Source organism: Dasypus novemcinctus, chromosome 13 (genome assembly GCF_030445035.2).
Source record: "Dasypus novemcinctus isolate mDasNov1 chromosome 13, mDasNov1.1.hap2, whole genome shotgun sequence".
NCBI classification, from domain to species: domain Eukaryota; kingdom Metazoa; phylum Chordata; class Mammalia; order Cingulata; family Dasypodidae; genus Dasypus; species Dasypus novemcinctus.
Genome location: NC_080685.1, coordinates 86,784,878 through 86,805,378, shown reverse-complemented (window position 1 = coordinate 86,805,378; position 20,501 = coordinate 86,784,878). Strand labels below are relative to the sequence as shown.

The 20,501-nt window shown below is 51.8% G+C and overlaps 1 protein-coding gene across 7 annotated transcripts in view; it reads right to left on the bottom strand.

Annotated features, from left to right (window-relative positions):
- NAV1 (neuron navigator 1) overlaps positions 1–20,501 on the bottom strand; it is a 253,429-nt gene that overhangs the window by 166,731 nt on the left and 66,197 nt on the right. For all 7 annotated transcript variants that reach the window (XM_058274946.2, XM_023585586.3, XM_058274947.2 and 4 more), the window contains exons 2-3: positions 10,957–11,701; positions 5,786–5,889 (exon numbers count right to left, since the gene is read on the bottom strand). In XM_058274946.2, coding sequence (XP_058130929.1) covers positions 5,786–5,889; positions 10,957–11,669 — 817 coding nt within the window. In that variant the 5' untranslated portion in view covers positions 11,670–11,701. The remainder of the gene's footprint in view (positions 1–5,785; positions 5,890–10,956; positions 11,702–20,501) is intronic.

Below are 20,501 nucleotides of genomic sequence, written 5' to 3'. Positions count from 1 at the left end.
CTAGAAAGGCAGGGATCTTTGCCTATTTTGTCCACTGATGTAGTCCAAGCCCCTAGAACAGTGCCTGGTGCAAAGTAAGTGCTGAATAAATATTTGTTGAACAGATATAAATGCCCTCTGGAAAGAGGCAATGCAGGGGTCCTGGTTTTCTCTGGGTATAGCAGAAAACAGGGAAGCTATGTAATGCTTTTTGAGCAAGCACAGTTGCAAACACCATGCAGAACCATGCGTAGATCTGGTAGAGTGGGAGCAGTGTGGGGAGGGCCTGGGCCCAGGATGACAGTGAGGGAGGGCGCTGCAGGCTGCTCAGCCTTGCTGTTTTTAACACTCCACTAAAATGGCGCTCACCAGGTCAACGTCACTGCCTGGACGTAAATCCCATACCCAGCCAAACATGTGAGGAGAAGTTACTCAGTCTCCTCCAACCCCACCCCTTCCCTCCTCCAAAGGAATCGAATCCAGATTCCTCCTGTTTCTCTTTCAGGCCCCTCCAGCAGGGTGCTGCAGATGGCCTCCTTCTCTGGACTTCCCCTTCATGGCCCCTGCCAGAGCCAGGCTGTGCTGTGCTTGTCATCCCACCACCTCTCCTGGCCTCCCTGGGGACCCCCAGATTTGAGAGAGCTTCTCTTCCAGGGAGGTCATGATGTGTCTGGCTAAGACCAGAACCTCTGCCACCAAGCTGCCTGTCCCACCTTGGGGAAGTCCCCTAACCACTCGCCCCACAGTGTCCCCCTCTGTAAAGAGGGGATGCTACTGCTAGCGCTTTCCTTAATAAGGAATAACACCAAACACATACTAGGCAGTTCTTATGTGCCAGGCACTCTTCTAGGTACTTTACTTATATTTGCGCATTTAATCCCCACAAAAACCTATGAGGGGGAAGAGGATGTGGCTCAAGCAGTTCGGCGCCTGCCTACCACACAGCAGGTCTGGGTTTGGTTCCCAGTGCCTCCTGGGAAGATGAGCAAGACAGCAAGATGACGTGACAGGCTGGTGTGGTGAGCTGACACAATGAGATGACACAACGAGGAGACACAATGAGAGACAACAAGCAGGGAGTGGAGGTAGCTCAAGTGATTGGGTGCCTCCCTCCCACATGGGAGGTCCTGGGTTCAGTTCCTGGGTGCCTCCTAAAAAGAAGATGAGCAAACACAGAGAGCACACAACAAACAGACACAGAGAGCAAACAGTGAGCGCAAACAAGGAAGGGGGGGGAGAAATAAACAAAATAAATCTTAAAAAAAAACAAAACCCTACGAGGAAGATAGTCTTATCATCCTTAATTTTACAATGAAGGAAATGGGGGCATAGAGATGAAAGAACGTGTCCAAGCCTGCACGGCTAGAAAGTGGCAAAACTGTGCTGCAAAGGAGGTAGTTAGGCTCCAGCCACATAGGGTGGTCAGAAGAACTAAAGGTGCTGGCGACAACACCTCATTTGGAGTAAGCGCACAGTAAGTATCAGCTGCTGCTGTTAGTGCTGTTAGCACCTCCCATCCCAGCTCCTGGAGGTGGGCTAGGATCCAACCTGCCGCTCTGTCTATCCAAACAGAGCCTCCAGAGCCTGCACTCCTGCGCCTCCCTTGCTTACCAGGTGCCCTCATCCTGCTTGAGCCCTGAGAACATGGTCCATACCATCTGCCCCTGAACTTGTGCTGTGCCTTCTAGCCAATTTTTTGGCACCTCTTCTCTCCATGAATGTCTGAGGTATCAGGCTCATCTTAGCCTGGGAGACCCCAGAGGGCAGAGAGCCTGGCACTGTGACCTCAGCAGGAAGAGACAGAGGCTTGGAGTGACAGAGATGCCAGCAACATCCCGGGGCCCGCTCAGGTTGTGGGAGCCGTCAGCAGGGTCTGGGGCTCCCTGGCCCCGTGTTCTTCCCTCCCTCTTGGCGGCCGTTAAGGGAGACTGAGCTGGGCCCGAACCGTGTGCAGTGAACACAGCGAGTGACGTGCCAGGGGCATGACTTCCAGACAAGCCTGCGTTCCAGTCCCAGGGCAGCCTCCCAGCTGCCTGTGTCCTCAGGCGGCGGGTTACATAACCTCTCTGAGCCGGAGTTTCCTCACCTAAACACAGAGGAATGATGCCCCCATCGTGGGCTTGTGTCAGGCATGAGCCGAAGACTTTACATCAACCCCGCAGTGCCGGGCCCTGCCCATCGTAGATGCTCAGTAAATGGTGGCCGTCTTACCATTTGGTTTTTTCAGGGTTTGAAAGGCAGAAGGCAGGGGGCCTCATTTTAACTACCTGCTTATTAACCATGTGATTCTGAGCAAGCCATTTCTCCTCTCCGAGCCTCACCTTTTCCTACTTCAGAGGAAGTCAGGTTTGGGTGATCCTACAGTTCCTTAGAGCTCTGACTTCCTGTATTCTCTGATTCCAAGTCCTTTTTAGTCCGGGGATACTTGGATTTGGCCTAAAACCCCCAGGAGAGCACGGTGGGTTTGCACCTCTGAGCTGGAGCCCACCTGGGGGCCGGGAAGAACTCCCCTCCCAGAGAGGACCGTCACCCCCCTCCCCACCCCTCCCCCAACCTGGGGGAGGGCAGCCCAGATTTGTAAGTTTTCTTAGAACGGGGAAGCCCTGATCCCAAATCTACCAGATGCAGAAAAACTTAGCAGTGGCTTAAAGATGGAGTCAGGCTCAAACAAAGGAGAAGAGGAAGGAAAGCAAAACAACCCAGTGTGAGGCCAAAATCCACACGGCCCCTCCCGCTCTATATATATCAGCCTTCGTGCGAGAACCGAGGCAGGGAGGAGGCTCTGCTCGTTCCCCAGTAACACATGTTATGATGAGAAAAGATCCCTTCATTATGTGTCCACTTAGTGCTTACTCAAACACGCCACAAAGTGGAAGTAATTAAGGCATCTGTGTAAACCTTGGGCGGCCTTCCCCAGCCCGCCTGCACACAGCCTCGCACATGTGGGCAGAGGCACACAGCCCTGGCTGCCCCTGCTTTCCCGACTGAGATCCGCCCGCGGCGCTGACACTCACCAAGGAGCGCGTTAGCAGCTGGGTCCAGCCCTGGGCCCTCACGAGCAGGGCCGGGTGGGCGAGGGGAGGGTCGGCACATGTGCTGACACCTGTGAGCTGGGGTGCTTCTCACTTGCTCCAGGGCAAAAGCAGAAGGGCGGCTGGCTGTGGATGGCCTGCAGGACATGTGAAGGCCACCCCCAACACCCCTCCTTGGTGGCATGTCATCATGGCAAATTCTCTTCCCGCTATGGGAAGATTTTTCAGCCTTATTTGGATCCTATTGCCAGACAATGTAAGCAAGGAAATAGTGCATGACTGAGAAAGTTCTTCAGCCTTCTCCTGCGCGCCCCCACCCCAGGTGCAGTGAGCCTGGGTGCAAGAGAGGACCATGGCTGGAAGAGAGCAGAGAAAGGCTGGGTGCTCCTCCCCAGCGTGCAGAGCAAGAAACGGGCTCGCAGTTTCATGGCTGCTTACTTTGGATTCCTTACTCAATTCACTGATCGCCAGGACTATACTAGGTGCTAGAGAACAAGATGAGTTCACAGACACGAAAGGAGGATATTTGAGCACCAAAAAAACCTGAGCCAGCGTCTCCAAACTGATATGGAAATAACTGCCGAGTTCTGCAAATGATATAAAAGAAATACACATGGTAGTCTCCAAGGCACCCAATTCTTTTACAAAGTGGGGAGAATAAGCGCAGTGCCTTATAGGACTGGTCACCAACTGGGGTTTCCAGAACATCAATGCATTCTGTAGGCAAGGCTGCCTGGAGGGAGTCCATAGACTGGATTCCTTAAGGCAGGACAAAGTCTTGTTCGTCTTTTACCCCAATGCCCAGTGTTAGGCATAAGGTGAACAGCCATTGATGGTTTCATGAATGAATGAGTGAGTCATGCCATGACCCAAGTGAAGTCTGCAGGGAGGGAAGAGGAACAGCGCACGAAATGAAACCTTTTAGTTACGTCTTCTTTTCCTCTCTTCTGTTTTCTTCAAGCTTTGAAGAGTGACACAAAACGCAGACAAATCCCAAATCCCTCTCCCCATCCACACATCAAAGAGCCGGTTACTGTGGTTAGAGAAGATGAATCATCATGACAAGAAGCTCGAGGCCATGAACCTTGGTCCCCTTCCCGAGATGCCTTGGAGAAAGCTGGTGCTTCTCGCTTTCCTATATGAAACCCACTGCTCCCCAGACTACCCCAACTTGTGACCTTTCAGACACTTTCAGGTGTAGTTGGTGAATGCCTAAGGGATTCCTCCAAAGCCAGTCTGCAGCAGGCATTAAAAGTGAAAATCCTTCCACCAACTCATCGAAGAGTAATTACGAATGAGTGCCTGGTTAGGTGGAGATCATTAGGCTCAAACAATGTGGTACACACATAAGGAAGACATTACACTAACAAAACTGCAAATGTAAAAATAGAGCCCCACATAGTTTCCTGGTTACCACATTCTAATTCTGATGGTTTTTCAGTGCCAGTGAAACTTGGTTTCTCCATGCCCGCTTCCATGTCCTAGTTTCCCTGTGTGTATACTTATCATGGGAGGAGATGGCTTACTTTTTAAAGGTCCCATCTCTACCCCATAACGCTCACGGCCACTGCTGCCAAGGCTTGCCGTGGAAGAGTGAGTGTGGCTGCTGTCTGCAGGGTTATGGTAGCTCCAAGATCGCTGCTGTAGACTGGGCCCTGAGAGGGCTCATACTTTCCTGGGCAGGTCTCTGTTTTCCTAGGAAACTAAAGGATAGAGCTGGTTCCCTGCAGGGTGAAGTATCTTGTACCTCTGGTGTGGATCGCAGGGTTTTTTTTTTTTTAATGTTGTAAAAAAATCAACACATATTCCTAAACCCTGCTGAGAGTTTGAGATGGAACCCACTAAGGACCTGACGTATGGTATACAAGGCTGTCATTCATTCACTCATCATTCATTCATTCAAAGCGCCCGCGAAGGGCCAGCAGCTGGCGAGGACTCGCCTGGGAACAAGGGTGTGTCTCTGTCCTGAAGGAATAGTAGCATACTTGATTTTCAAGGGTCTTCTTGAAAGATTTCATTCTGGTTTCTAAGGCTCAGTTAACAACACTAAATGCATCAAGTACTATGTTCTGACTGCAGGATCCCATGGGTAAGGTGGTTGGTGTGGGGATGGCCTGTGGAAATGGTTCTGGGAGAGGAAGCAGGCATCAGGCAGATGAGTCAGATGGCTCTGGGCTGCTTCCCTGGTTCCAGGCCCTAAATTTCTTTCTTTCTTTTTGAGGTACTAAGGCCAGGGATTGAACCTGGGACCTCGTATGTGGGAAGCCAGCACTCAACCACTGAGCCACATTGGCTCCCCTGAGTTGGTTTTTTGCTTGTGGTTTGTTTTTGTTTTCTTTTGTTTTTAAGAGGCCCTGGAAACCAAACCTGGGACCTCCTGTGTGGATCAACTGCTTGAGCCACATCCACTCCCACCAGGCTCTTCATTTTTAAACTTGGCTCCACTGGGAACTTGACTCCTGGCTCTCATTCTCCCAGCTTGTTACCTTTTGGTTATGACCTGGGTGATCCTAGAACCTGAGTTTCAGGTAAACATTGCACCCACCTGCCACTTTCCTATCCAGACCCTCAAGTGCCCCTGGATTTGACAGACCAGCCCTGGGTTGAGTTCAGCATGGCAAAAAACCCAAAGTGCAGCTCACAAATTGATGTCTCTTTGTCAAGAGACGGACCCATTTTGCCAAGGCCACTTCTTCCTCCGCTTGGGCAGTGAGGAGAGTTCTAGCCCAGCGGGGCCCCCCTCCTAGGAGGCATTTTTGCCCCTAGGCACTCACCGGTGCAGGAGAAGTTCTCCTCTGTCCCGTGGGCAGGGCTGGAGCAGCCATCGAGGGCCCAGCTGCCCTGGGGGCGGGGGCCAGGGTCCTGGTCTGCCTGTAGCCTGTGGGACAGAGAAGGGGGAGGTCACACATGACAGAGGTTGTCCTGGTCTCAACACCTTTCTGTGGGGCTACAAGAGCCCTCATAGAACTTGGTCACCTCTCTGCACCCCTTTGGGCCAGCACTCCCCACGCTACCCCCCAGTGGGGCATGCACACGTGGGCACTCTAGCAAGTAGCAGGCCATCCGTGTAAACCTGGGCCAGGCTCGGAGGCCCTGGGGGCACTGGGACGCCTAATGCCAGTCACCCTTTGTTGTTCCACCCCTTCCCTCAAACACCGATTTCCCCTGGGGCAGAGGGGAATCCCTCAGTAACTCCAGGCCCTTGGTTCTTTGTCCTGGCCTGAGGATGGGCAGGAATACATAGCCAAGTGCAAGCACCCAGCTCCCTCTGAAGCTGAGGTCTCTGATTCTTGCTAGCTCAGGGGGTAGACGGGCCTTGTTGGACTTGCTCAGTCCAGGCAGCGAGAAAGTCAGAAAGAAAGGAGGGGTAGACTCAGCTGGGGTCAGCGGGACTCCGAGGGGATAAGTCCAGGCTGGGCCAGTTGTGGCAGCAGGAAGGAAGGGTGAGGTCTCTGGGCACCAGCTCCCAACTGCACACAGAGCTCTGAGCACAACCCTAACCGTGCAATTGGTCCCAGGAACAAAGGCTGTGGGAGCTTTTATTATAGGCAATTACCCTGGGCTCTGGGAGCTGGCCCGCCCACCGTCCGCCCGCTGTCTCCAGCTAAATGGACCCACTGGCAGCTTGGCAGGAGGGGGAGGGGAGGCCATGCAGGCAGGAGGGGAAATTGATGGGCTGGTCCTGGGGGAGGAGGGACAAGGCCAGGACACCCTATGATCCTCCAGTGCTACTGAGATTTGCCTTTTCTCTTGCTTTCACTTTTTTCGACCCCTGGATGGCCAGGACTTGGACACAGCTTTGCCATGGACTCGCTGTGTAACCCAGAGCCAAGCTCCTTCCCCCGCTGGGCCCTTCTTCCCCCCAGCTCGGGGGGTGGGAGAGATGCCCTCCAGGGCCCAGGTCGGTGCTCTGCGACCTGGGCGGTCTAGGGTTGTGAGGGGCTTGCCGCTGCTGCACAGCCCTTCCGAAACCACTCGGGCAATGCTGGGCTCTTGAGGCTGTGCAGGCCCCAGCTGGGTGCTGGGGGGACGGGAGGGTGTGCTCAGACAAAGCTGGAGACCTCATGCCAGCACCTGGAGAGCTCAGTGGGATGGAGACACTCAGCATGGACTGTCAAAGAAAGGTCTGCCCTGCCAAATGACTGCCAAGGAGACAACAACTGGAGGCGGTTGGCTTCTTGGAAGAAATGACTACGGACTTGGATTTTTGAAGTGAGGGATGCAACATATTGGTGAGAAATAGCGGATCATTCTGCTGGTAGGAAGGGATTCTGTTTATAGTGTATTGAAGATTTCACTGACTAAAATAATGCATGGAGAGCTAAGCACAGCCTCTAGCCCAGGGCAGGTCTGGAATGAGCAGTATTAGAAGTAGGAGAAGCTTGCTGTCATGATTATTCCTGCCACTGTCGTGACACAAGGGCAGGTGAGGATGTGTCGGTCAAATGGGCCTGGAACTCTAGGCCCAGGAGCATGGGAAGGCAGCCTCTCTCTCTAACCTCAGCTTGTCCTGTGTTTTCATCTACACTGCCTCCAGCAGGAAGCCTTTCCAAATGAGGTGGGTGGGCCAAGATGCCCACTCTCCAAACACAGCCAGGCCCCCACATGTCCCGTACCTCCCATCCTGAATGGACGGTACTGTCAGTGCCAGGAGCCTGACGGAGGTTAAACCAGAGAAGGGCCAGGGTGGTGACTCCAATAACCCTACACCTCCGCACCGTTAACGGTACCCTCCTATTTGAAGTCCTACCAAAGCCTGCCTGGGGTGGGGAAGGAGAGAGCTACTGGGGAAAGAAAACACTTGGCAGTGGCAACGGCAGCCCTGGTGAAGCTGCATTGGCTCTTTTCCAGGTGAGTGGAGGGGCATGAGGTTGAGGTTGATGGAACCAAAGTGTGAGACCAGGGGAAGGGGAGAGCAGACCGAGGGGCATTTATACCTTCTCTGGGTCCAGGGAGCAGAGGTAGCCAGAGGGAGGTGATGGGTGTCAGAGGGATCCCAGCCCCTTGAAAAGAGATGGCTGCAGGGAAGCAGATGTGGCTCAAGCACTTGGGCTCCCACGTACCACATGGGAGGTCCATAATTCGGTTTCTGGTACTTCCTAAAGAAGACAGCAAGCTGGCAAGATAGGCAGGCGCAGCAAGCTGACACAACATGATGCAACAAGAGACACAAGAAGAAAAAACATAATGAGACACCTAAAGCAGGGAGCAGAAGTTCCTGGTGCCTCCTAAAAAGAGGATGAGCAGGACGGTGAACTGGTGCAACAGGCGGATGTGGCAAGATGACATGACAAGGTATGCAACAAGAGACACAAGAGGAAAAACATAATGAGAGACACAACACAGCAGAGAATGGAGGTGGCTTAAGTAATTAGGCTCCTCTCTCCCACATCAGAGGTCCCAGGTTCGGTTCCTGGTGCCTCCTAAAGAAACAAAGAAGATGAACAGGCACAGCAAGTGCAAAAAAACAATGAGAGGGTGGGGAGAGATAAATAAATAAATAAATAAAATCTTTAAAAAAAAAAAAACAGAGAGATGGCTGTGGAGGATACAGGAGGGATTTGCTCTCTGGAGAAGAGGGTCAGACATGACCAGGCTGGGAGGGGGAAAGGAGCAACGTTAACCACTGCTTCTGAGTTCAGCAGACGCTTTGCAGAAGGCCAAGGAGCCAGGGAGGAGAGAGATTTCCACAAAAACAGGATGCCTGTGGCTTCTGGGGAGCAGATGGCACCTCCTTGGCTGTGAGGCTTGGAAGGGTGGTCCAGCCTGACCCTCAGCGGAGCTGCCCATGACAGCAGCTTCAGGCCCCACGGGGCATCTAGGCTCCCGCCCTCTGCCTGCAGTGCCTGGTCTCAGGGTGTCCTCGGTCTAACCTTACTCTTGTCCGAGTAACCCAACCTCCAACACTAACCCAGGGCCTAGAAGTGGCAGGCCTAGGAGGTGGGATGGAGAAGAATAAAACCCATTGAGAAGGCGTGACCCATTTCCACTTCTGTTTAAAATGCAAACATGCAATAAATGTTTGTTGAATGAAGGAAACATTGTACTGTGTAAGCTACACTGAAATGTTCCGATTTGGAAAATGTCAGGCTCTAAATATGCCAGGGGATTTGCAGAGAAGATAACATAAAATCTTAAACAATTTAAAGTCAAATTTCCCTCCAAAGAATGAATTCAAAATGAAGGAAATCGAGTAGGAAAAGAAAGTCACCAGAGGAACATTTTACTGATTGGAAAAAAGCCATTCAAAGGAAAGTCTGCCCTGCATTTCTGTTTCCTTGAGTTTTCTCATCAGGTTTAGAATCTAACTTGAGAAGGTCAGAAGGACAGAGGTCAGTTGCCCTTTAGATAACCTTGAGGGTAGTACAGGGTGACAGAGGGATGCTCTGAGAGCCAGGGGTCACCTGGGTAAGGACTTCCTTTGCCTGTGGAGCCAACTAGAATTCTTCCAAAGGGGAGCTCACTGCCTTACATTTGATTTGTCAACCTCTCTAATTGGAAAGTTCTTTCTATTGAGCCTCGCATCTGTCTCAAAGTAACTTCTAACCACCGTGACGCTGACTCAGTTCTTTGGAGCTGCACCAAGTAAATCTAATTTATCTTACAACATGACACCCTTCAAATATTTGAAACCAGCTCTCAGACCCTCCCGAAGCCTGCCTGTTTCAAAGCAAACTTCTTCATTTCCCTTAATCATTCTTATAACACCATTTCTGGATCCCTCACCAGCCTGTCAGTCTTTCTCTAAATGTTTTTGTGTGTCTCAGCCCTTCTGAAAGGTGTTGTCCATAACTGAATATAACACTCTACGTGATGCCTTCACACAGGCAGATACTGTAGGACTTTTAACTTCCTTGCCCCGCTAGGGCCCCAAATACTTATTCCCGTAGCATAAGATTGCATTAGATTTTTCAGAAATCAAATCATATAACTGGCTTCTAGCAAAAGTTAAAGCTCCCAGAGTTTGTATGTGTGTGTGTGTGTGTCCCTCCTTGACCACGATGACACCTCAGAGGTCCCGAGTGTCCACAGGGCTAGGTACAACTTTTTAAAGATGTAAGTAAGACTTTCGCCTCCCATTGGCAAAGGATAAAAAATCATAGGGAGCTAGTTGAGTCAGGAATCTTCCTTTGGGCATGTCTAAACTGTATAATAATTAGCAATTAAAATTTAGTTTACTTTATGTGGTCATTTTAATAAAGAGTTCTACTTTTATTTACAAAGCCAAGTTGACTGAGGTTTGCTTTTCACACATTCAGTTTGCCATCTCTGAAGAAAGCCGGAGAGACAAGCAAGTGGGTGACCGTTCTGGGAACGCCCCCAGCCAGCCCCCCACTGCCTAGGGCGGCCACATCTGTGTCCATTTAAGAAGCATGACCGATCGCCCTTGACGTCCAGGTATATAAACAGGTACGCGGAAAGCAACGGTAAGTGGAACAGAGAGAGGCAGACACCAGTGCCCTGGGAGCACCAGGGAGTGGGTTTGGGGCTTCTCTCCTCATCGCCCCATGCACTGCAGGCACAGTGGCCAAGACAGTTCCATGCTGGTCTAACTCACGGTGGCCCTGCTGAGTGAAGAGCGATCTCCCTCCCTTCCCAGTTATCTAGCTGCCTAAGCATCCACAACACCTTTCTATACCGTCTCATCATTTCCAGAGCAGGAGAAGTAGACATTACAGGGGAGCCCTCCTTTTGAGCCTCTGCTTGGACCCGGCCCCCCTTTTATGCTCCCAATCCCATCTCAGCTCTCCAAATCCAAACATCCTCCCCACCCCCCGCCGATTTTGTAGGTCTCTAATTTTCTTCTCTAGCTGGCACCACTGGTCTCTACCCCTCAGGTCCCTTTACCCAGCCACTCCTCAAGGCCCCTCTCCTCTCCAGCTCGCCCCTAGGTCCCTGCACCACTCTTCTCCCCCTTCTCCCCTGCCTGCACCTCCCAGCTCACCTGTACTGGAAGGGGGCCACCGTGGCTGTGACTGGCTGGCTCTGCTGGTGGACGGAGGAGAAGCTAATGGTCCCCAGCGTCGGCGAGGGGCGCTTGCTCTGCGCTGGGCTGCTGCCTGGAGAGGAAGCCCCCGACGCTGCCCTGTCATCAGGCTCCAGAGACCTGGGGATTCCAGAACTTTGGTAGTTGACATCTCGTTGGTCTTTTCCTGGGCAGCTAAGAGGCTTTCGACCTTCGGGAGCCCCTGGGATTTGAGTTTCTCCATGAGAGATGGTCCGGGATGGGCTCCTGCCCCGGGCCTGGCGGATGGGAATTCCCTCCTGGGCCTTCTTCTTCGTGCCCTGTGTCTCCCCAGCTCTCCCGGCCCCAGCCCGGCTGGAGAGGGCTGCTTTCAGGGTCATCCTGGGGCTGCTCCATGGGGAGCTGGACAGGCCCTCACAACCCGCGGCCGAGTCCCTCGCTGGCCCAGCAGCCTTCGGGGAGCCTCTGCCCCGGGAGGTCCTAGGAGAGGAGTTTCTGGGAGGGCCTGCGGCCTTGCCCAGTCTCGGGGAGGCCGCCCGCTGGGGGCTCAGGGCCAGGCCAGCCTGGCGGGGCCGCAGCTGGGGAGAAGCCCCGGGTGTAGGAATCCTGGTCTGGGAAGCAGCACGCGGCACAGGGATGGAGGAGGCGTAGTGGGGGCGGCTGGCAGAGTTCACGTTGGCCATCCCATTCATGGTCAGCAGGGCCGAGGGCGGGGACTACTGTCCTGCAGAAAGGGGGAGAAAGGAGAGCATCAGGCAGCAGCAGAAGCCCTCCCCATGCCTCCGTGCCCAAGCGTTGGTCCCTGAGCACAGGAGGGTGATGTGTTGTGGGGCACAAGCCCCACAGCCGGGCACTAGGTCTCCTGCGTTCACATGCCGACGTGGTCATGGCTCCCTGACGAAGCCTGGGCAAACCCCTTTCCCTCTCCACTCTGAAAGGCTCTCGTGAGTCTCAGAGGCAAACAGATGTGAAAGTGCTTCGTGAGTTGCATGAACTACATAAACGGGGCTAATTTAACTTTCCTCCATTCCATGGACCAGGAAAGAACGTGTCGCAGCCCCCTCCTTCTCAAATCTTTCATTGCACCCTGAGTCTCAAATGTCCTGAACGTGGTCAACAAGCTCCCTTATGCCTTCAGCCTTTTCTATGCATGTTTCCCCACCTCGCCACCTCACCTGGCACCTTGCTCTCCCCCAGGACACCTCTTTGAGGTTCCTGCCACCTGGCCCTACCATTCCCTGGTCCTCCTCATTGATGCCACCTCTCTTGGCCCTTGCCCCACCCTATCCCTACAGACACTAGGTATGCTGGCTCCTGGCTCACAGCCTTCCTCTCAAGCATCTTCCCTATCCACCTCTGGTCCTTGAAAAACTGACCTCACTGCCACCTCCTGACCCCCTCCTCTAGTCTCAGAAACTGAGGACCCCACCTTTTGTTCAAGGCAAATCCCTGGCCCCAACCCTGGCTCCCTTCCCTTCCAGCACCGTGATCCATCAATTACCCTATCTCTCTTCTTCAACCTCTCCCCCTCTACCAGCGTCCCCTCCCCTCCCTGCTAATTAATGAATTACTTGATCTATTCATCACTTTCATTTTAAAGGGAATCTGAAGCTGTTTATAAAGACAAATGCATCCAGTTCAGATAGATAAAGAGTTAAATGTAAAAAATGAAACCATAAAGGAATTTGCAGAACATATGCATGAGTGTTTCCATAGTTTTGTTGTGGCAAAGTCCTTTCTAAGTACCACATCAAAGGCAGAAACATAAAGGAAAACACTCATGGATATGGGTGCATAACAATTAAAATCTCTATATGGACAAAACAGAACCCTCATGCAAAAGGTTCAAGGCTTTAACAAACTGTAAAAATACTTCCAACATGTATGAGAGACAAGCAGTTAATACCTCCACATACATAGAGCTCTACCAAATCAATAATACAAAGCAAACATCCAAAAGAAGAAAGGGCAAAAGAGCTGAACAAGAAACCCACAAAATACTAAATTCAATTAGCTACAAAAGTAAAAAGCAAAAGGTTCCATTAGTAATGAAAGAAATGCATTCCAGGCAACAGAGTTATCATTTGTTGCCATCAAATTTACTATTCTTTTTAAAGATTATAATGCCCAGAATTGGTAAGAATACAGGGCCTTCATACATTGCAATGGGAGCAATGCTTCATCTAGAAATTTATTCAGGGAGATGATTAAAGATGTGGGCAAAAACTTGTGTACAAGGAAAATGCCCAAGTTGCCTCTTGAGGGGTTACCTGGAATTAGGAGAAGATGTGGACAAAGGACATTCTGGACAGAGAAAATACAACCTAAAGCATGGCCAGCCCACCCAAGACCACGACGATGCCCTTTGCACATTGTGGGAAAGGCTGCCAGCAACAGCGCAGGCTTGTTTATGGCTCTTGCTGCCCTTTCCTTGGCCTTTGGCTTGGTCCGGCATCAGATACAAGCTAAAATGTAAGAAGTCAGTGCAGACCCTTGAGCAGGGATGGATTTCTAGAACTATAGCTTAAAATTGCTGTGGCAGTCAGGACTTATAAGACTGCTTGCTCTACCGACAGATGAAATAATTTCCACCAGGAGAAGGGCTCTGCCCCCTCCCCACTCTCCTCTTCCCTCTAATTTGTACTTCGATGACTTGATACCACTATTGGATGAACAAACTCAACCCCCAGGTCCCCCAGCAGAGGATGGCAAAGGCGTGAGTGGGGACCGCAACAGAGAGGATAACATCCAAGGATTTTGTGGCTCCTGCTTCCTCCCTCATCCATCTCATGTCACCCACCAGGCCACAGACTGAAGGGACACTCTGAGTCACCTCTGCCTGCTTAAAGCCTCCCTTACAGGGTACCCCTGGCCCCAGCATGCCACGGAGAGCCCCGTAGGAAGGACTGGGAGGTGTCTCATAGAGGGACCCCGGAGGCCACCAAGCAGGTACTACCTGCAACAGTGATATATTGGGTAAATTATTTAACTTCTCCATGACCAGTCTGCAAAACAAGGGTAATAAAGAATCCTAGAAACTGTAGTCAGCAGGAGAGATGAGGAATCTTTCAGACAAAAAGAGAACAGTAATATTTAACCTGGCTTCAGAATCTATAGTCAGAATTCTCTTCCACTAGAGTGGAAGGTGGATTTACTCTGCCATCCTCCTTCTAACCAACTGCTGCTCTAGTGATCAGCTACATGATGTGACAATGCTGAGCAGGACCAGAGACACAGTGTGACCTACACAGCTGGCCCATGTGGGTCCTCAACTGCTGTCCTTGGCCTCCAGCAGAAAGCTGGGCGGTGCACTGACCAGCTGGGCTAACCAGCTGGCCACCTACAAGAAGGGCCTTAGACCACCGCCCTGGGGCAGCCACGACCCTGAGACTTCAGCATTTACAGGGACAGTCCCCTGCACCATCACAGTGCCACATGGCTTCACTTCTGCCTCTCTCCTCAACCCCAGCAGCCACTAGTATGGGGACCAAAACCAGTTAAGCACCCCCAGACCAGGTCTTCTGGGAGCTACAACTGGAACTGCATCTAGCCTCAGCCCCCACCTCTCTCGGGAGCCGTTCCCCCACCTAGGCCAGGTTGCTCAGGGATCCCAGGGCCCCAACTCACCTACATTATTCTCGATGCATCCCCAGTTGCCTGCTCTGCCTAGGCAGGCCTGGACCCCCTTGGCTCAGACGCCCCCTAGTCCCCATCGCTGGGGCCGGCTGGGTCTCCAGCTAAGATTCCTACCCGCTGAGGAGCCTGCTTCTACTGCACTTGCTAATGGAGCAGACGCAGTTGCTGCCTTTACTTGATTGTCATTTTTTCAAAAGCTCGATGGGAAGAGGATTTAAAAAACAATCCCATGGAAGGTCACAGGAGCCCCACCCCTCTCTCTCCCCTGCAAGGGGGATCCTGTGCTCTCCTGTCCCCAACGACAGCCCTCACCTAGACAGAGAGCAGGACGCAGGACGGGACAGGGCGGCCACTGTCCCAGGGGAGGCCTGGGCCAACCAGACCATTTTGGGGTGGTGGGGGAGGGTTCCCCCAACCAAGTCTGATGGGAAAAGGGGCCCTAGGAGGTTGCCTGGTTTTCCACAGGGGCTCAGCAGTTGAGTGTCTAAGGGGCTCTCAGGGGACGTCCAGCACACCCTCTGCCCTGGTCTCCCTTTTACTGAGACACGAGTTTCCATCCTTGAAACAACCTTATAAGGTAGGCTTTATTAGCCCTGTTCCACAGGGGAGGTGAATGAGGCTGAGACGGTTGTACGAGCTGGCCAAGCACACACAGCTGGAGAGTGCAAGAGCTGTGTGACTCAAACGCTAGTGGGAAGGACCAAGTGTGAGTCGTGTCCGGCCTGCCCATCCCCAGTCCTCCTCATCAACCCGTCCTTGCCTGGGGTTGGCAGCTCCAGGCCTTCCAGAAGTGAAGGGGCAGGGTGGTGGGGTAGGGAGGTCCAATCCAGTGCACAGGAAGAAACCAGAAGGGAGGAAAATGGGTCATGGACAGCAGTTTTCCCTGGCTTCTCCCACTGACACTCCTTGGATCTAGCCAGGCTTCCCATCTGCCCTCACATCCTGCCAGCCTTTCGTGGTCCTGGGGCCATGCCCTGTGTGAGATAGAAGATGGCAGGAATATGGGGGGCCACAGGCTTGATGTGGCTGGGCTAGGGTGGGATTAAAGGAGAAGACTCTGCCGGCTAAGGAGATGGGGGAAGGAAGAGGAGCTCACGTCCATGAGGGGCGGGTGCCCAACTGAGATGCACAGGCACTGGTGCTGCCAAAGCCCAAGGGTGAGGCCTCGCCTGGGTCAGCTCTGCTGGGACCCAGACAGGTGCCTGCTGGCCCCAGCACCCAGATTGCATTCTTAATGGACCAAATGACTTGGAAATCTGCCATTCTTGCTCTGGGGCCCAGTTTCTCCTCCTATAAAATGAGGAGAATCTCTCTGCACCCCCTGACACTCCACTGCCTCGTCCTAAACAGGCTGAATAAGGTAATATTTGGAAAATGCTTGCCCTGGGATGAACCAGGCTAGTGTAATGCCTCCATCTTCTGGCTCCCAGTGTTAGATGGAAATGGCCCAGAGAAGGAAGACAATCCATGTCTCCTTAGGACAGGGCTCTGTCTGAGCCTAAAAGCTTGGTTATTAGTACTGATCTTTCTTTGTAATACCTTCACAAGATATCTGGGGTGTCTCAAGGGTAGAAGTTTAGGGGAAGCAGATTTGACTCAATGGATAGAGCATCTGCCTACCATATGGGAGGTCCAGGGTTCAAATCCACGGCCTCCTGCCCCGTGTGGTGAAGCTGGCCCACACACAGAGCTGATGTGTGCAAGGAGTGCCGTACCACGCGGGGGTGTCCCCCACATAGGGAAGCCCCACACGCAAGGAGTACACCCCATAAGGAGAGCCGCCCCGAGCGAAAAAAGCGCAGCCTGCCCAGGAGTGGTGCCACACACACGGAGACCTGACACAACACGATGATGCAACAAAAAGAGACACAGATTCCCAGTGCCACTGACAAGAATACATGTAGACACAGAAGAACACACAGCAAATGGACACAGAGAGCAGACAATGGGGGAGAAGGGGAGAGAAATAAATAAAAAATAAATGTTAAAAAAAGGGTAGAAGTTTGGGACTGAAGCTGGTAGTGGAACTGAGGAGTCCAGTTTCTTTCTTATGTGTGCATGCATGTGTGTGTACACAAATATCTGTATTTGGGGAAAGCTACCAGATCTGCTAACCCCAAACATTCTCTGTTTGCTCCCCCCACACCCCCTGCCAAGTGTCCTGATGTGAAATTTTTTTTTTATTTTATTTTTTTTATTGACTTTGTAATAATATTACATTAAAAATATATCTGTGAGGTCCCATTCAACCCCACCCCCCCACCCCACCTCTCCCCCCCCCCCCCCCAGCAACACTCATTCCCATCATCATGACACATCCATTGGATTTGGTAAGTACATCTTTGGGCACCTCTGCACCTCATAGTCAATGGTCCACATCATGGCCCATACTCTCCTCCATTCCATCCAGTGGGCCCTGTGAGGATTTACAATGTCCAGTGATTGCCTCTGAAGCGCCATCCAGGGCAGCTCCATGTCCCAAAGACGCCTCCACCTCTCATCTCTTCCTGCCTTTCCCCATACCCATCAGCCACCATGTCCACTTTTCCCAATCCAATGCCACCTCTTCTATGTGGACATTGGATTGGTTGTGTCCATTGCATCTCTATGTCACGAGGAGGCTCAGATTCCACATGGATGCTGGATGCAATCCTCCCACTTTCAGTTGTAATCACTCTAGGCTCCGTGGTGTGGTGGTTGTCCTTCTTCAACTCCATCTTAGCTGAGTGTGGTAAGTCCAATAAATCAGATTGTAGGTGCTGGAGTCCGTTGAGGCTCAGGACCTGGCTATCACATTGTCAGTCCAGAGATTCAAATCCCCTAAATATATCTTAAACCCCAACATTAACTGCACCTCCAGCACATTAGCATGAAAGTCTTATGAAGGAAGATCCCATCTGAGTCCAGATTCATCACACATAAACACCAGTTCCAAAGAGGGGCCATCTGACCTGGTAGTTAACCCCATCGGCCATGACCATAACTCCCATGGGTCTCTTTAGCCCTCAAAGGAACCAATATCTGGGGGTTGCATCTGCTTTATCTGTCTCTCTGACTCTGCTCAGTTGTGCATGAGGGCAATCCTTCTGCCAGCCTCCAGACTCTTTTTTAGAAACTCGTAGCCATATAAACTCATTTCTCCTTTCCATTTCCCCCTTACTTTAGGTCAAACAGCATTTTAAAGTCATGTTATTTTATGTAGACAGGGATATTCTGCTGATCCGCATTGAACCTTCCATTTAAGGTCATTTTCCAGTTGCATCACCTGATGTGAAATTTTACTTAACCTCTGTGAACAGATTTTTTTAAAAAAGGCTCATGTGTGCCTTAGATCCCTCATTCTGGCAATTCCTGTCCTTGATAAGTTATACTAAGAAGTTAGTACTCCCCATTACAAAGATAATGCACTTACAGAATGATTCACGGCAGGATCCCTTTGTTCAACAACCACACAGGTTGGTTGAGCACCTTCTGTGTGCCAGGTTCTTTGGCAGGTGTTGGGGCAATCGTGGTGGCTGAAACCCAAGTTCTGCTCTCAGGGAGCTAACAATCTGGTGATGAAGAAACACACGCACACGCCTCACAAGCAGCAGGTGTGCTGTGCATCGGGAGAGGCAAAACAAAGTGCTATGGAGATGGATATGTAACTGTCTTTCAATGAGACAGGATCGGGGAAGGTTTCAAAGAAAAGGTGGCAGCAGGGTCAGGGGGCGGGTGGTTTGATTTGTCTGAGAAGCGTGGATTTGATGATGGAAATCCCCACCCTTCTGGATCAATCCATTAGCGCCCCAATGCACATCCTGCTCTTTAAAGAGACCCTGTGGGGGTATGTATAGCGGTTAGTGAATAAACTCCAGAGCCAGCTTGGCTCTGCCACTGGCTAATGGTGTGACTCCAGGCAAAGCCCATAACCTCTGAACTTCCCCATCTGCAAAATAAAGCTGAGACTAGGACCTACCTCCTAGATTTGCTGGGAAGAACAAATTAGTTAATAAGGAAAGTGCCTAGAACAATGCCTGGCCCACAGTAAGGACTCAACTAATGTTATTATCACAAGGACAAAGAACCTTCTTTAATTGTCCTCCATCCCAAGTGCCCAGAGATGGAGGTTGAGTCGCCTGGTTCTCCTGGAGCCTCCAGCAGAGCAGAGGAGGACAAGAGCACCTGCCAGGCCTGGAGCAGAACAGGAAAAGCACTCTGGTGTTGGATAGGGTAACTCCTGACCGCCCACCAATGGAAGGGGCGTGAAACTAGACAGTTTGAAAAAAATGTGTAGTGGAAAGAGTAAAGGACTGGATTCAAATCCTAGCTCTGCTATTTCTCGCTATGTGTCTTGAGAAAAGTTATTTAACTTTTCTGAGCCCAGAGTCCTCATCTGCAATAAGTAAGTATATGGTTTTGTAAAGATCGAATTAAGGAATAAATGCAAAGCACCTAGCATGGTGCTAGCATATAGCAGATGCTCAAGAAATGGTAGGATTATGCTAATGAGCACAGCTGCCCCTCTCCCAGAAGGGATGGGGCCAAATTCAAGGACACAGAGGGCAACAGTCTGGTGGACAGCAGGTAGGTAGAGAGGCTGCTGGGCTTCCAGAGCAGAGCGGCAAGTTCCAGCCCCTGAAGACGGTGTATACAGCCCACACCCAAACGCACGCCCACTCTGTTCCACCCCTCCCTTTCCAGTCTATACCCCCAACTTTCTGCCCTCCCATCCTTACCCTGGTGCCTTACTTTTTTTTAAATCAAACATTTATTTCCTTGCAATTGATGACTGCGTGCCAGGCACTGTTCTAAGTGTTCTACCTATATTTACTTGCAATTGCCCTACGGGTTGGTGCTGCTATTACCACTCGCACTTCACAGGCAAGGACGCTGAAGCACAGCAAGGCTAAGGAACTTGCTCACGATTGAACAGCTAGCGAGTGGCCGTGTGGACCAAGATCATCTAGCTCCAGAGACCGCACTAGTAACTACTCCCCTCGGCTGCTCACCCCATGGTTTAAATCCGGGCCTCGCCGCCAATTCCCCTCCACCCCCAACTTCCAGGGCTTCCAGCCTCCCTCATGCTGGCTCCAGGCCCAGGACAAATGGAGGCTGTTGGCTCATTGCCCAGCAAACCCCAGCACCAGAAGGTATTTTGGGCCTATAAATATTTTACTCCAGCTCAGAAGGTGGTAAGAGCCTGAGCGCAGTCTCCCTCTGATCTGCGGGGCCCAGGACGGGGTGAAGGGAGTGAAAGCGGGCCCTGTATCCCAGGTTTGGAGGGCTCCCAGCCCGCAGGTTCCCGGAGCCGGGACCTCCACCGCCCTTTCTGCCCTTGAGGCGGCGACGCGGCCCGGGGTGGGCGGGGGCGCGAGGCGGCGGCCGTGGTGCTGATAGGACAGCTCCTCCTGCAGCGGCCCTGTTAAAGGGGCCGCGCCTGCGTCTTGTGACTTCCATTAAGATGCCCGATTTGAAAAGTTCAACATTTTAACTGTGGCATGGAGAAGGTAGATATGCGAATCGATGAATGAATAAATGAACGAACGAACGAATGAAAGGACGAACAGATGAATGAACGAACCGACTAGCGGACCAACAGACCAAAAGACCAACGAATGGAGAGAAAATGCATGTCTGTGTTGTGGTGCAAATCCTGGTGCTGGCCCCTTGGGCTCCATTGCCCGCTGAGTGATTTGGGGCAATTTATTTACCTTCCCTGGTGTTTTACCAATTGTAGAAGAGGGAGTTAAAACCCGAGGTCTCAGGGAGATGGTGAGGAAAACAGTGGGATTATTCCTGATAAAGGGCTAGGACATCCCTGACCTCAAACACCAAAGTACAGACAGTGCAAGGTACAACGTGGCTAAAAGCAGAGGCACTGGAGCCAGAGCGACCCCTCACCCCCA